The sequence below is a fragment of the Alosa alosa genome, chromosome 15 (assembly GCF_017589495.1).
Source record: "Alosa alosa isolate M-15738 ecotype Scorff River chromosome 15, AALO_Geno_1.1, whole genome shotgun sequence".
Classification (NCBI taxonomy): Eukaryota; Metazoa; Chordata; class Actinopteri; order Clupeiformes; family Clupeidae; genus Alosa; species Alosa alosa.
In genome coordinates this window covers 3,476,261-3,491,190 of record NC_063203.1, presented here as the reverse complement: position 1 = coordinate 3,491,190, position 14,930 = coordinate 3,476,261, and the positions used below count along the sequence as shown (strand labels likewise).

Here is a 14,930-nt window from a genome sequence, read left to right as displayed (position 1 = left end):
CTGTACAACCAATACATTATAACGCTAACATGCCTACCAACATTTTCCACACACACATTTCATGTCAATGAGGGCATGTTCAACTATCCACAGGTCCATGACCACTGACCCAATGAGGGCATGTTCAACTACTGACCCAATGAGGGCATGTTCAACTATCCACAGATCCATGACCACTGACTCAATGAGGGCATGTTCAACTATCCACAGCTCCATGACCACTGACCCAATGAGGGCATGTTCAACTATCCACACCTCCATGACCACTGACCCAATGCTCTGAATCATGAGTCTCTCCTCTTCTGGGCCCATCTGGACGATGAGAAGGGAGCGGATCTGGCCCAGGCACTCCAGCAGCTCCATGGTGTCCTGCACTGAGACGGCGTTGATGACGTAGGCCTTGGGCAGGGCGCGGATCAGCTCCCCGAGGCCATCGTACTGCCGGTGCAGCAGGCTGAACATTTGCCGCACCAGCTCTGGGTTCTGGATGAATGACTCCTGCACCCAGTGGATCATGGTGTGAGAGATGAGCTCCTGCAGAGTGCCTGTCGGGAGGAACACAGAGAAGCATCTATCACCTGGACACGACCTCGTCTGGCCCCAACGTACATAATACATACGTTCAGCTTATGTATCAACAGTGACTAAATGCAAATGTCCCGTGGGTATTTCATAAGGGCTCTTTATTGTTTCACACAGGAGTGCCTCAATTCTTTTTTTTTATTTTTGATGCCCTGTGAGTCTGTAGAGAGAAAATGCAGGCAGAATGCCCACAACTGGGAAGTATAAGTTTAAGGCAGGAAATTAAAAAGCTCTAATCAAGGTAGATTGGATCAGAATGGCATCTGCTCTTGTGCTCTACAGTCTTTATATTCTGCTGGATCTATAGGGTGTTATTATTCAAATGAATACTGAAATGCATGCCATAAGGAGTGAGAACATGTCAGTGAGGACTGTGGAATGATTAATGATTGCTTGTGGCTTGATCCTTCTGTTCTCATAAGACACATGCTCAGGCATGCTGTTCTGTAAGTGATGAATGATGTATCACTGACTGGGCTTGGGCTCCTCCTCCGGTTCTTCCTCCACCACTTCGTCCTTCTTGCGCAAGCTCTTCACCTTCTCCAGCAGACTCAGGAGTCTTCCGCTCAGGGATGTGTCCACCTCCTCCTCCTCCTCTTCCTCTTCAACGTGCACACCTGTGGCAGAGGGAGAGAATGTTAATCCTCTGGGTAATCAGTGGATGTTGTAAAAAGAAGGGAGAGCTCAGCGTGTCGTGGGACTGACCACAGTGGGCTAGCAGGTCATTATGGAACTCCTGAAGACTTTCCCGAGCATCGTCTGGGACAGGGCACTCCTCTTCCTCCGGACCATGCTTGAAATTGGTCAACATTATCACCTGGATAGAACGAAAGAAAAGACCATCACAGCTCATAAGTAACTCATGGCGTGCAGTATATGCTTGACCTTTGTGGCATTTGAATCGTATGGGAAAGGGAATCAGAGGAGTGTGCTGCACCTGTTCCTGTGGAGGTGAGCGGAACTCGCGCGTTTTGCGAGCGGTCTCCGCAGCCGACATGGTGAACGCTCTCATGAGCTCATTGTAGCGCTCACGCTGGTTGGACTGCACATTGTGCACAAACTGATCCGAGAAAGCCACGATGGCTTCAACTCTGTGTCTGAGCTCACAGTCACAGAAGTACTCCAGCAGGGTGCACATCTACATGACAGACGAAGAGAGATGCGATGAGTAATAGACAGAACCATAGTGCTTATCACATGCTGTAATATTTAAAAAAAGCCATTTCACTGGTGATGGAGAAACGATACCTGCAATTTGACAGACTCAGGTAATGTCATTTGAAGAAGTCCTTCCTCAGGACACTCCTCTTCCTCTTTTGCCTCAGCCTCTCCAGTGTCCTCCACTTCCTTCTCCTCTTCCGCCTTCTCTCGATCTACCTTTTCTTCGGCCTTCTCTGCTTTTTCCTGCTCTTCCTCCTCCAGGCCTTCCTCCTGGTCCAAGTCCTTCAGCTCTGCCTCCTCCTCCTCCTCTTCACCGACCCCTTCGTCCACCAGATCTTCAGCAGCAGCAGTCTCCTCCTCCTCTTTGGCCTCCTCTCCCTCCTCCTTGGTCTCTCCCTCGGCCTTTTCTCCCTCCTCTTCGGCTGCTTCCTCCTCTTCCTCCTTCTTGGCGCCAAACACACTTGGGTCGATCATTTTGAGGATGTGCATGGTGTCCTCATCATTGAAGATGCCCATGATGAGCAGCGTGCTGATCAGCTTCAGGATGGGGACGAAGTGGAACTCCACACTGCCCCCCACAGGATCACGCATGGCCTGACTGCCATCAGTCACAGCCTCTGTAAGCATGCTCAGGGCCCTGGTCTTAAGGTCCTGTAAACACAATCAAAACCAATGTATCATGCAAATTAAATCAAAGTAGTGTGTATATAGAAAAACATAATTTCTGTCACAGAATAATTACTCTCAGAGTAAACATAACATCTAACATTATTCACATTTACAGTAATTTCCTGTGTATTAGCCGCACTGTGTATAAACCCCAGGGCAGTGTTTTATGCAAGTTAAAATATCAAACCCATAATAATATCATATTAACTGCCCCTGTGTATTAAATTCATAGCTGAAGAAATGTTGCCAAATCAATGTATAAACCGCGGCTACTGTAGGTGCAGTAGTTTTAGAACATGCGTACCTGTAAGGGGAAGACTGGACTGAGGGTGTAGAGGTCCGGGTCAGTGCCCACAAAGTTGATGTCAGAGAAGTGCAGCTTTGGCCTGAGACAGGTGGTGAGGCCTACGCCAGGCAGTGCGTGGGACTTGTCTTCACTTGGGTACAGAGTAATGCTGAGGGTCTCCCCGGTCATGGGCACGATAAACTCCCTATTGGTGCCCAGGCGATTGCGCTTGGCTGACTCCAAGTGGGTGCTAATCAACAGGTCGTAGTAGCCACTGCGCAAGGGACCTGGCAGGTATGTGTTTTCAATGGCATAGAAGAGCTGAGACTCGTCTACATGGCTGCATAGCGCATGGGCCACGCGATTGTTCCCCAGAGCGCACACAGCGCAGTAGAGCATGAGCGTGTGGTAGTGGAACTTCAACAGGTCCAAACGCTCCGACAGCTCCAAGATATCTATACACCTACATGCAACATGAGAAACAATTTGAAGATACTCAGTTACATGGTCAAGATTTTGCGGGTGCATTATTTTATGATACCTTGAACTAACATCAACATCAACTTCTCTATGACCAATAGAGACTTCATACAACATTTTAGTCATCATATTCCATTACGTATGTATGGTTCCTCTAAAGGTCAAATTATGGTCAAGGTGACAAAATATGATATTAAATCTGCAACATTTATTTGAAACGGCACAGCCGTTGTCATACACTCTAATTGGAAGTTAACTCAAAGTTCTACTGAGTTCTGGATGAGTTTGAGTTCTGTTGTGTGTTGCCATAGTCAAGGTGTGTGTCTGTTTGCAGTGAGATGTAACATTAATGTACCAGTTGCTATAGAAACTAGGTGTATTCTAAAACATTTTGCTGCCGCAGGACTATGGAAGCCTACATGCGGCACATAGATTGGCCTTAATTGGAGCCCAGCGACTGGTTCTGACCTGTTCTCCTCTGGGATGTGCAGGGCCATCATGGTGAGGGGCTCCGTGCACTCTACCATCCAGCCCAGCCGCTCGCTCACACGGCCCACCTCTGGCTTCAAGAAGTGGTTGGGCATGCGACTCCAGATGACCGGTGTCAGCATTTCCACATTCAGCCGAGGAGGACACTGAGGCACAGGATTCTTGCGATCGCTACGGAACATGGCCGCAGAGATGGGCATGATGTTCTAAAGCCACAAAAGAAGAGGTGTTACTGGAAACCTGAATGGAAGTAAAACATCTTTTGAAAATATGCATTTAGTAAGAGACTGTAAAGAAATTTGACACTGAAAAGGTGAACACCTTCAGCTTGCCAAGCTCAAACTGCAGCATGTTTTGGCTTGAAGGCACAGAAAACACTGCTGGGAATAGTTTGGTGTTTGGTTCCACCTTAAACATAGAACCACAAAATGCAAGATGAGTAAAGTAAACATAAAAACGAAAAGATAAAACATAAAAACAATTTCCTCCTATATCCTAACTTCAAAAGCATTTGCATGCTCACCTGGAAGAAGGTGTTGATCTCTTTACCATTGCCTGTGAAAGTCATGAGACCTGTTGCCAGGTCAACCAGGCAGCCAATGACAAAGTCTTCTTGGCTAAACCGAGTTTGCTGGTTGCTGCTCCCAAATTCCCCTCCCCATACCATGTAGCAGTTACTGCGCTTCATGCTGAGAGGCGAACAAAGCAAACGAGAGTACACATACTGACAGAGCAATGTATGCCATTTCACATGATGTACGCCTCTGCTAGAGCAGTTCAAAAATCCCAAAACATGTGAAACAATTTCTTCACCTCACCTGTCATGAATGTTGCCCTTATCGTCCCCAACTGTCAAAGTGACGTTGCGCACTTTACTGAGGTCAAAGCTGAGGTCATACTGATGGAAGTCAGGGGTGACCCAGCCTACCCATACACCTGCGGGCTCCTGGCCTGCAAACACGCGCACTGAATAGTAATACTGGGAACAGACAGAGAGGGCAACAGTCACAAGGTTTTGCAAAGACCCTTACTTGAATGAAAGTCTCAGAAATAACCTTCACAACACATTCTCAACCTTTACATTTTTACATGCGCATTGCCTGAATAGAATTAGACTAAGAAGATTAGGTTTAGAGTAAACAGAGATTTTCAAAGTGGATTAGCCGCAGCACACACAGACAGGCATTAGTAACTCACAGTGGTGGTGTTTTGGATGATTTCTGGGTCGTCTCGTTCATCAGGGACCACATCCTCCACCAATCGGGGCACAGTTGGTGGAGGAGCAGGAGGCGCTGCGGTGTTCATAGCAGCTTTCTTCGCCTTGAACAAGAAACTAGAGCACAGGGCAGTGAACAGAACACAGGAAATTAGAGAAAATACATGACCCTGGTAGCAATGCCAAATAGAATACAGCTACAAAAGTGACTGACAGCTCAACTTGTCTAAAGCCCTAATCCTAACATGGCTGCCATTGCTGCTTTGCTCACCCCTTCTTCTTTCCTTTCTCTGAGACAGTGTCCTCCTTCTCCTTGACACTGGCCGTGTCTTTGGGGACTGACGGCTCCTTGTCTTTCTCATCCTGTTCCTTGCGACTGGCTGATTTCTTCAGAAGCTCGTACTCAGAGTCGGGGTCGATCTCCAGCACCTCATCCTCAGGAATGGTGAGGGCTCGGGTAAGAGGCGTGGTGCCCGCTTGAACCTTGAAGGTCTCATGGAACTCCACAGGCATGCTCAGTCTGAAGAACATCATGTCCGTGTTGGCATTCTGGGAGCCAAAGGTCTTGTGAGTCATCTTCAGACAGGGGGCACTGTCTACTGTGCCATCTACACTCGACACCTAAAAGAACAGAGAACAGAGAGAGATATAACACGTGCTCTATATCTTGCTTTGGAGAGCAGCTAGCAGAGGATGCACTGCATACTTTACTGCACCTCTATGTGATTGTGATCAGTGGGCACGGGCACAAACTGAGGCAGACTCTTGCTGAACCACATGGTGATGTCTCTCTTCATGTTGATGGCAAAGGGCTCAAAGCCCTCCTGAAGACCACAAATGGTAAAGTAGCGCAGGCTACTAACATTCTGACCAAGGTTGATGCGGCCCACCTGGGACAAGCCCAGTGTACAGACAGGAATGAAACCTACAAAAGAAATGACACAGTCCAAATATGATCACAGAACAAAAATTTAGTTTTGTAAGATTGTAATTGAATGTCGGCCTGCATGTTCGGCCTGCATAGACGTGTCTTTTTACCTTTACTTCTCTATCTTCAAAGAGGTGCATTACATATGTGGTGCACTTGTTTCTATGCTTTCCCATTTGACTGTATACTAACAGTGTAGAGTAGTCACCATGTCTCTTACCCTCTCCAATCTCTATGTCTTTAAAGGCCATCTCAGAGCCTGAGTCACAGATAAGCATCTCCCCATTCAGTGTGAACATGATGTTCATCTCTGTCAGGTCAATCATACAACCAACCACGTCGCCAGATAGCCACTGTCGGCCGAATGACTCATTTCCAATGTGCCACTTCTGAGCCTGAGTAAGGCAGATGAATCAGGAGTTACAGACTGTCACATGTGGACTTGTAGCAGGTTAAGGCATTAGAAGTGGGATTTAGATTTTTGATCATTTGCCCTAAAGAATATGTGAGAGTGAAGCACTCACTCTGCTTCCATTGAAGACGTAGGCCAGCTCATCTGCCCCCAGCTCTGTGTCGGCCCGGACATTGGGTCTGGCCCAACCAACTCTCATCTCACCCGTGGTCACCGCTTCAAACTCAAAGTACCATTTTCCCTGGGTCACGGCGTAGCTTTTCTCGGCACGGAAGATGCGCACCTTATCTCCACGAGAGTTATCAAGTCCATGACCAGCTGCAAGAGATTTGGGACAGAGTGAAATGCACTGAACCAGTTCAGAGGATACACTGTGCATCATTAAAACATGATTGTACAATATCAAATTCTACACTTACTGCTCTCCTGGTCAGGCGGCTCAATGTTGTATCCGTATCCAATGAGAGTGCGAACAGCATTGTTCACACTGTCACGGTTGGTTTTCTTTGTTCTCTCGTCCAGCAGGTTGTAAGGCACCAGACGAGGGTTACGCTTATTCATTATATCCTTTAGACAGATCAAATAGTTACATACAAAGTCATAACCTTTTTTAACAAGATGAACTGTTTCAAATAATTTGATGTTTCAAGTCATACTGTATGCCCACATTGTCCAAACATTAAGAAAAAGTATGGTCGTGCTTTAAACGTTGCAGAATGGTACCAAAGTGGCAAATACCTGGACTATGCTGTAGGTCCAACCCTGCCTCACACGGTCCCTCGCCCAAACATTGTGTCCATTTTCTGCTAGCTTCTCTACCAGCTGGTTCTGATTGGGGGTCAGTTTGACGTGACTGAGGTCCAGTGGGCCTGGCTTGTATCCACTCGTCATCACGTAACTGTGAAGCAGTGAGAGAGAAAGCAACAGATGTGATGCTGACGTCCTCAGCAGACTTGTCTCATGCAAGAGAAGCAGCGAGAGAGAAAGCAACAGTCGTGATGCTGACATGTCTCATGCAAGAGGTTAATGATTGTAAGCTTCAGACACGTACGTTTTGGGAAGCTTGATCTTCTTCAGATTCTCCTCTGCTTTTTCATCCCCCATGCCTACGTGGCAGCCCAGAGCCAGCAGTGTTCTGTTCAAAAGAGGACACATTCAAACAGTGACCACGTCAGAACAATGAAGAACAGACAGAGGATTAGACTAGAGATTGAAACTAGAGATCACACTTCAATGGGACTTTAGAAGAGGGAAATGATGAGTGTTACACATTAAACATGGCTAGCGTTTCACTCACTTGAGAGTTTCTCCAGACATCTGGAGGTTGTAGTTCCGTTCTGGCTCTGGTAAACTCTGGAAGTCCACGAGGCAGGGGTGTAGCTTCTTATTATCATCCCTGAACTGAGGAAGAGAAGAGTAGAATAGCAATGAGTTTCAAACAATTACTGACCTGATGGCCACCAGTTCAGGAGCTTTTAATCATAATCATAACAGTTAACAATACTGTATATATTATTTTCTGCTTCATATGTACTCACCACTCCGTAAGTCCAGCCCTGCTCAATGCGCGTCACTGCCCATAGCTCATGGATGTTCTCAGCCAGCTTCTCCCGGATTCGCTCCAGGTGAGGAGGCAACACAATCTGAAAGAAGTGGATATGCTTAGTATACATTATACAGTATATATGTCATGTATGTATTGCTGAAAACTGATACAGCAACTTGCAAGTCTTGGAAGCTAAATGATGTTGGCTGCGGCTGATGTTGGTACCTGAGCAGTGTCCACGGGACATGGAGTGAAGGAGGTGTGTGAGAGGGACTGTGTGGGGCCCAACAGGTTGCGCACACCCTCAAAGTCATGCTTGTACTCTTTAATGGGCTCAATGCGCATCCTCTCTTTGGGAAGCAGGGCTTCGTAGCACGGGGCATATCCTGGGGGAGGCAAGAACTTGAAGTCCCCATGACGGCCACCCAACAGGAAGCGTGCCCTGCGGTTGAAAGGACAACCTGATCAGTGAGGACCACGGACCAGTGTTTCACATGCAACAGTGCAGTATCACAATTTGATTCCACCTCAGCCACTCACGATCTGCCAATACATTACTGTATATTTGAGACCCACTAACAGTCACTCTCTAAGACATGAGCCCATTAGATATAAGTCCAAAGAGTTTACTTCACTCCCGCTGAGAAGCTGATGACTGGGAAGAAGAGGCCATCTAAGTTGAAGTTTTCAAACATGCCCTGCACAGGATGGCCGTTGATGCGGAAGGAGATGCTTGGAACACACAGGTCCAGACAGCAGCTGACCACATCATCGGCTGCCAGCGTGTGCTGTCCAGGAGATGCCACCTGGCGAGGCACATGTCCTGGACGAGAAAGAAATGGGTTAGCCAATGCCAACCTAGCACCAACATTAGCTAAAGTAGTAACTAGTGTCCACTTCCAACTACTTTAGCACCACGCTTACCGGACCACAGATGAATGCCATCAAAGCCATAGGAGTAAAGATCATCTCCAACTCCATTGCCTCCCCAGCCTTCTCCACCACCAGGGTAAGGGCTGTAGCCCTCGGTCATGGCCCAGCCCACGCGCAGGTGAGAGACCTGTGCAGTCACAAAGGACTCCACATAGTCCACCATCACCTCAAAGTACCACTTCTTATATTGGGTGGATCCCTCACACGTCCCCAGGAAAAGGTTGGGTCGAACACTGAGGAAGCAGAGGAGAGGAAAATAAGCTCATGTGGTGCTTATGAAGTACAATGACAAGGACACGCAAAATTGTTTGGAGAAATATGAAGTGCTTCACCTGGTTACATAATTAACTATGTTGGTCTGCAGCAGAAGGTCACGACCAGGAAGCAGATTTTCTGTGATGAGGTTCTGATTGGACCTCACAGCTACACCGTTACACACACAGAGAGAGCGCAACACATCCAGAACCTGAAGGGAAACAGAAGGGGTGTGAGATGGGCTGGGTACAGTCAGTGTTTATAATGAAGTGCTATGTGTGATCTGTGTGACCTCTGACCTTATGATTGCGACCATGTTTGTCCAAGAGAGAGATGATTGACTTGATGTGGTTCTCCTGAATTATGTTCAGAACTTCAGGACTCTCTATCAGAATGCAATACAACACCTCCAAAATACCTAACAAACAAAAACAAATAGAACAAACCCAGTCAAGTGTGAGTTTCAGAAAAGAGAGACATCGGTTGTCAGGATTTAAGAACTGTAACAGCTAGGGATTAGGAAATAGTAGAATTACCAGAGGAAGCCTCAAGGCGGTCCAGTTTGCTAACCAGCCAGTCCAGATTATCACAGAACAGGGCACAGTTTGAACGGTTTCCCCTGATCAAAGAGGCTATGGGAAAAATGAGAAATTCCTTTAGTTTAAACAAACACTGCACAGCCACAGGGACTACATGTTTAGAGTGCAAATGGAAGAAAACCCCAGTTCAGGAATACACAGTGACGTACCCAGCAGCTCATAGAGCAAGTTGACAATCTCCTTCCATGACTCTGCAGCCTCTTCACCAGCAAACTCAGAGAAGTGGGCAGCAGTGTTGTACACATTCAAACGGTCGATACATTCCAGGACAATGGTGATCATACCCTAACATCAAACCAAATCAAACAAGGATGGTAACAACAATTGCAAAGGCATTTGGTATAGGCATTCACAGGGGATGAATGATTAATTGAACAAAGCATCAGTCCCTGTTCTTACTTTGCTGAATCATCCACATTTGTTTTATATTTTACTTTGAGAAATCAGTCTAGTCAACTGTTTATAAATGGACTCAAATGATCAATAAAGCACCTCTTCTTGGAAGAGATTCTGGCGGTTGCGGAGTGATCGCAGTTTGGTCTGTTTCTCCTCGTGCTCCAGCTCTTCATCAGGAGGGTGGAAGTAGAAAATGAGATCCTGCAAGGAGAGGATGACAGCGTCCAGCGGCAGAGAGACGCTGCCAGGGGATTTGTTTTTCCCACTGAGGGAGTCCAAACCCCTATGAGAAGCAAAGGAACATGAAAGACTCCCATTACCACACAATAAAACACCAAAACTGTTTGAACATCATTTACTGCTTTTTAAAATCCAAAAACACCCACAGAACATTACAGTATAATATACAATTACAACAACAGTTTGACCATTTTTACATTTTTGAAAATTTTGATTTTTTGAGAATTTGAGAATTTACTTGTTGAAAACTCTAAAGAGGCCTATAGTACTGTAGATCATTCTAGCAGCTTGAGACTCCTCTACTTGAGAGCGAGACAAAGACACCGCGTCGTCCATATGACCTTCCTGGTGCAGTATAGCCTGGAAATGAGAAAAAAGAGATAGAAGATTAATAAAACAGAGATAAATAAAATGGATAAAAGCACATTTAGACAACTAGTAGGGAAAAAAGCAACATTGACAATACCGTTATGCTTAGGAGATGTATGAATACTTAATGACAACAGGTTCTTAGTGGATAATAGTGACAGCATCAGTTTGGTGCCTTACCCTTCTCTGGAGGTTTCCCAGACGGGCAGCTTTAGCGTCAAGGGCAGCGTATGTGAGCCACAGTCCTGTGGACACATGCTGCATAAAGCACAAAGACTCGCCATACTTGATCTCCGGTATTCCCATGCCCTCCACATCACGCTTCTTTGCCACTTCCACTTTCTCCTGCTCGGGATAGATTGAGAGAGATAGAACCACAGATGAGGCAACGTGAAAAACGAGAAGGATCGAAATGAAAAACAGCACACTCACAACTGTCAATATCGATAATTTAATTAAGACACAGAGTAGCATTTTGATCACACAATCAAGATATTTGACCTTTGTCACTCTGAAACAGAAGGCAGACATTTTTGTGTTTGCTCGCTCTGGGTCCAACACCATCATGCCCTTCTCCTCATCCAGGCACATGTAGCGTCCTGTGGTGATGTGACGCACACGGAAGGGTTGACCCCACTTCATGTGGCTGCCGCTCCAACTACAGAGGCACAGGAAGGGACAAAACTCAACATACGGAGCAAAAACATGCCAGCATCTGAGGAGGGGGAGTCTGTTAATGGCACTACTGGAAGGGGGGCAGGACTCACCTGATTCTCAGAGGCTCCAGTCTCCAGAGAGAACGAGCCTGACTGCAAACCGCACCCCCCTCATATTGAGCAATCCTAGAAAGAGAGCAAAAAGAGAGAGGGCAGTGATTTCAGTATCAAGTCCTTCAGGACTGAATGAGTGCTAACATTGAAATACAACAGAGTTCCATTTAGAGTTACAGACAGAAGTAAGAATGGAGGGTTATGACATCTTTGACTAGGGCCTTGCTGTCTGCTGTCACTTACTTGCGCTCCTCTCCTTGGTCAGGTGGGGAGATAGCCAAACACTCATCCATGTGGCCATGGAACAATCGGAGGACCTGTCCTCCTGTTACGTAACCTACAGAGGGAAGGACAGCAGGCAATGACTGGCTGTGCTACGAGCGCAACATGAAAATTTCATCTTTACTAGCAATTAGATCTAAAATCTTGATTGGATCTTGATTGGATCTAAATTGGACGTTACCCTCTGCAAGTTCACACCCCGAGCAGACTGGGTTCATGTTCCAGAGCGTCTGCATGAAGGATGCGTCCACCATGAGGTCACCGCTGGCAACGGACAGATGCTGAAGTGATAAGTGATAGACACACACACACACACACACACACACACACACACACACAATATAGATCAAAAAGGTGTGCATCATCCCCTACACCGCTGTAGTACAGAGTAAGCTGCTCAGTGGATATGTGATTGGCTGGGGCTCACCAGGTATCTCTCGGATGACACACTGACCAGGATGAGGTCGTCACCTACCCTGACCTTCTCACCCTCTGACCTCTGTTTGGAAGCAGGGTGGATGGTCCACCAACATGCCTCACCTGAGGGGAATACACAGCAGAGTGTTAAAGACAAACCTTCAGTTGAAAACTTTTATCCAGGTGGGGTGGGTTCTTAAGGTATGGAAGGACGGTACCTGTGGAGTCTTCCTGCAGGCCCACATCAAAGGCCAGCTTATCTGTGAGTGAGCGTGACGTGGTCAAGCAACTGAGGTACTGGAGTTTGCAAAAAAGGGTAGAAAGACACATTGATGGCACACATGTTAGCACTGTTCAATTTGTCTGACTATTCTTTTTCTATTAAACCAAGACCTTTACATGAATTGGGGCTGTATGATAAAAAAAAATATTCAAGAGAGAAAAATCAGTCATTGAGGGCAGAATGGAGAGAAGATGGCTGAATGCTCCATGTACTCACCATGGCAGAATGATAGTGCCTCAGCAGGATGGCATGGCCATAAAGGAGTGTCCGATTGCCTCCTCCTTGCGATGACTGATGAAACAAAAATAGAGAAGAGGGTTTACAACTGCTACCACCATTACTTCTCAATGTCTATGAAATAGGCTGTCCCTTGTTTTGGGGCCAGAGGACAGTGGTGGTCACAATCCACCTCCACCCAACATCCAAATGTTTGGAGTGGAGTCATTTTTCTTCTGTGAAGATGGCGGAAAAAATAATATCAACAGTGACAACAACCAAATACAAATACACGGCACCATGAGAAGGCAAAGAGATCCTGCAGTGGAGTGGACTCAGCATCTCTTTACCTCGGAGAACATTCAAGTGTAGTAATGGCAAATTTGGTTACAGTATCACAAGACAAGCAACACCAGATTAAATGGACAAGTGCATGGAAAACAATACCACAAGGGCACATCAAACCAAGGGGCACATCAAGTTGGTTTGACCACACAGTCTGCCAGTGTGAAACAGCACACCTTGAGTTCCCTTACCTTTTCTCAATATCCAGTTGTGTTTTATAAATGAGAAAACACAGTTAATCAGAGCTGTTATTGGGGGATTATCATCATAATCATCATCATCACCATCACCACTTCCATCTAACACTATTATCAAGTGGCATGAGAGATGCTCATATGTCAGAGGGCAGGCCAATGGTTCTGAGGGTGTTAAGCAAACATAATCCAGGACTGTACATGGACAACTGGTCAGTGTGTTAGCCCATTACTCATCTGTCCACATTAGCGCTGGCTCTGTGTTTGTGTGCGAGTGTGCGCGCATATGTGTGTGTAAGAGAGAGCGCGAGAGAAAGAGTGAGAAAAAAAGGGGCATCTGATAGACTAAGCGAGCGCACCAGGTGCATGATGTCTGCTCCCACCCTACCCGCCAACTCCCACCGCTGAAATGTGAAGGGACTCTCCCCTAGGCCCCATGCCATGCTATTCTCATCCTAGCCTTCCGGCAGAGAAGGCCACGGCGCAGGCAAAAGCCCCCCATTACAAAGGTAGGTGTGGAACGCTAATGCAGACAACGGAGACTAACATAATGTGCTCCGTTTTCATTACGTCAAACGCTTCTGGTCTTTGTTGCCTGGGGTGATCTGGGTCAGTGAGGGCTACTGCGGTCTTTCTCTATGTCTGAAATTAGCTATGGGAAGGGAATCTACACTGAACAAAGAAGGACAAAATGGACTGAAGGAATGACATTTGGAAAGAGGAGGTATGGACATGCTGGAATAGAGAGAGAAAAGTGAACCAGGGAAGGAAGAGAAGGTGTCAGTGTCAAGATACAGAGGTGAGTAACCGCCATGGGAAGAGAGGATTAATGGAGTGAGATGCACGAGATGTCATTAGTGGAAATGATGGAATGGAAAGACAACATCAGACAAGAGAGGGGTGATGTTAATAACATGGCAATAGTGCTGCATGAAATGAAGTCATTGTTGACGGCACAGAATGAGCGTGCCAAGGTAGATGAGTATTTGGGTTGGGAGAGACGAGAGAGGGTGAAACAGCAGATATATTCTGGGGGGAGGGGGAGTTACTTTATTCCACTTAACAGGCACAGACTGCCCTCTCCAATAAAACGCTCTGAGGGTGTACTCAGATTTGTTCAGAAGTAATGCATGTAATACTAGGATCAATATCTGTCAGTTGCACTGGTGTGACGGAGTGTGCGACAACAGGGTTTTCTATGAGGTGAAGTAAACAGCACTATTTCACCAGGGGGACATTCAGTAGGGGAAAAACGCATTGCTGAGACCGTGTGTGAGGGAAGGAAGGAGTTGAGTTGGATACAAATACTAACAGGATATGACATGTGCAAAGACATACCCATTGGTCCAAATCGACTGCCTATGGGTGGCAGGGCAGGGGGTGAGAGGTCAGAAAAGAGACAAAAGGCACAGTGAGGTTAACTAACACTTTAGGAGCAACTGTGAAGAGGACTCTGTGAGACCCTTGTCAGGTAGATCATAACCTTAACTGGTCCACACCTTGTTTTCTGTCTGTACCTTGATCCTGATTTTCAAGGGTACTGTAGTGTGTTTTATGTCACGACAGCAAATAAAGGCTTACACTGAGGGCAATAAGAGCCACCAGTCCCAGCTGCACTGGATTCCTGCCAAGCTAGCATAGAGAAAAATCTGCCTCAAATAAGAGAACAAATGCAACTTGAATTTCCCCTGGGGATCAATAAAGTATCTATCTATCTATCTATCTATCTATCTAACTGAACGGGAATGTGCTGGCTAGACTTTTCCTTAAATAATTGCTGTAGTCCCTTAAAATGCATACATTATCAGAATGCCCTGCTCTCCAAAGGAACATTTCATTTCATTAACAGAAGTTGAGAAACA

At 46.3% G+C, this 14,930-nt stretch overlaps 1 protein-coding gene across 12 annotated transcripts in view; it reads right to left on the bottom strand.

Moving 5' to 3' along the window:
• Positions 1 to 14,930, bottom strand: part of ryr1b (ryanodine receptor 1b (skeletal)) — a 68,552-nt gene that overhangs the window by 42,790 nt on the left and 10,832 nt on the right. For 8 of the 12 annotated variants that reach the window (XM_048264869.1, XM_048264868.1, XM_048264872.1 and 5 more), the window contains 38 exons: positions 14,407 to 14,427; positions 12,530 to 12,604; positions 12,249 to 12,327; positions 12,041 to 12,153; positions 11,795 to 11,894; positions 11,575 to 11,668; positions 11,329 to 11,403; positions 11,063 to 11,219; positions 10,742 to 10,906; positions 10,431 to 10,552; positions 10,049 to 10,235; positions 9,706 to 9,841; positions 9,494 to 9,589; positions 9,257 to 9,375; positions 9,035 to 9,168; positions 8,694 to 8,935; positions 8,400 to 8,592; positions 7,995 to 8,211; positions 7,762 to 7,866; positions 7,521 to 7,624; positions 7,275 to 7,358; positions 6,962 to 7,121; positions 6,643 to 6,790; positions 6,336 to 6,541; positions 6,032 to 6,206; positions 5,600 to 5,808; positions 5,155 to 5,504; positions 4,865 to 5,000; positions 4,486 to 4,646; positions 4,191 to 4,356; positions 3,989 to 4,075; positions 3,647 to 3,873; positions 2,717 to 3,161; positions 1,831 to 2,394; positions 1,520 to 1,720; positions 1,288 to 1,399; positions 1,056 to 1,199; positions 272 to 545 (listed from right to left, as the gene is read on the bottom strand). In XM_048264869.1, coding sequence (XP_048120826.1) covers positions 272 to 545; positions 1,056 to 1,199; positions 1,288 to 1,399; positions 1,520 to 1,720; positions 1,831 to 2,394; positions 2,717 to 3,161; positions 3,647 to 3,873; positions 3,989 to 4,075; positions 4,191 to 4,356; positions 4,486 to 4,646; positions 4,865 to 5,000; positions 5,155 to 5,504; positions 5,600 to 5,808; positions 6,032 to 6,206; positions 6,336 to 6,541; positions 6,643 to 6,790; positions 6,962 to 7,121; positions 7,275 to 7,358; positions 7,521 to 7,624; positions 7,762 to 7,866; positions 7,995 to 8,211; positions 8,400 to 8,592; positions 8,694 to 8,935; positions 9,035 to 9,168; positions 9,257 to 9,375; positions 9,494 to 9,589; positions 9,706 to 9,841; positions 10,049 to 10,235; positions 10,431 to 10,552; positions 10,742 to 10,906; positions 11,063 to 11,219; positions 11,329 to 11,403; positions 11,575 to 11,668; positions 11,795 to 11,894; positions 12,041 to 12,153; positions 12,249 to 12,327; positions 12,530 to 12,604; positions 14,407 to 14,427 — 6,383 coding nt within the window. The remainder of the gene's footprint in view (positions 1 to 271; positions 546 to 1,055; positions 1,200 to 1,287; positions 1,400 to 1,519; positions 1,721 to 1,830; positions 2,395 to 2,716; positions 3,162 to 3,646; positions 3,874 to 3,988; positions 4,076 to 4,190; positions 4,357 to 4,485; positions 4,647 to 4,864; positions 5,001 to 5,154; positions 5,505 to 5,599; positions 5,809 to 6,031; positions 6,207 to 6,335; positions 6,542 to 6,642; positions 6,791 to 6,961; positions 7,122 to 7,274; positions 7,359 to 7,520; positions 7,625 to 7,761; positions 7,867 to 7,994; positions 8,212 to 8,399; positions 8,593 to 8,693; positions 8,936 to 9,034; positions 9,169 to 9,256; positions 9,376 to 9,493; positions 9,590 to 9,705; positions 9,842 to 10,048; positions 10,236 to 10,430; positions 10,553 to 10,741; positions 10,907 to 11,062; positions 11,220 to 11,328; positions 11,404 to 11,574; positions 11,669 to 11,794; positions 11,895 to 12,040; positions 12,154 to 12,248; positions 12,328 to 12,529; positions 12,605 to 14,406; positions 14,428 to 14,930) is intronic. The other 4 variants (XM_048264873.1, XM_048264876.1, XM_048264878.1 and 1 more) reach the window with 1 other exon arrangement.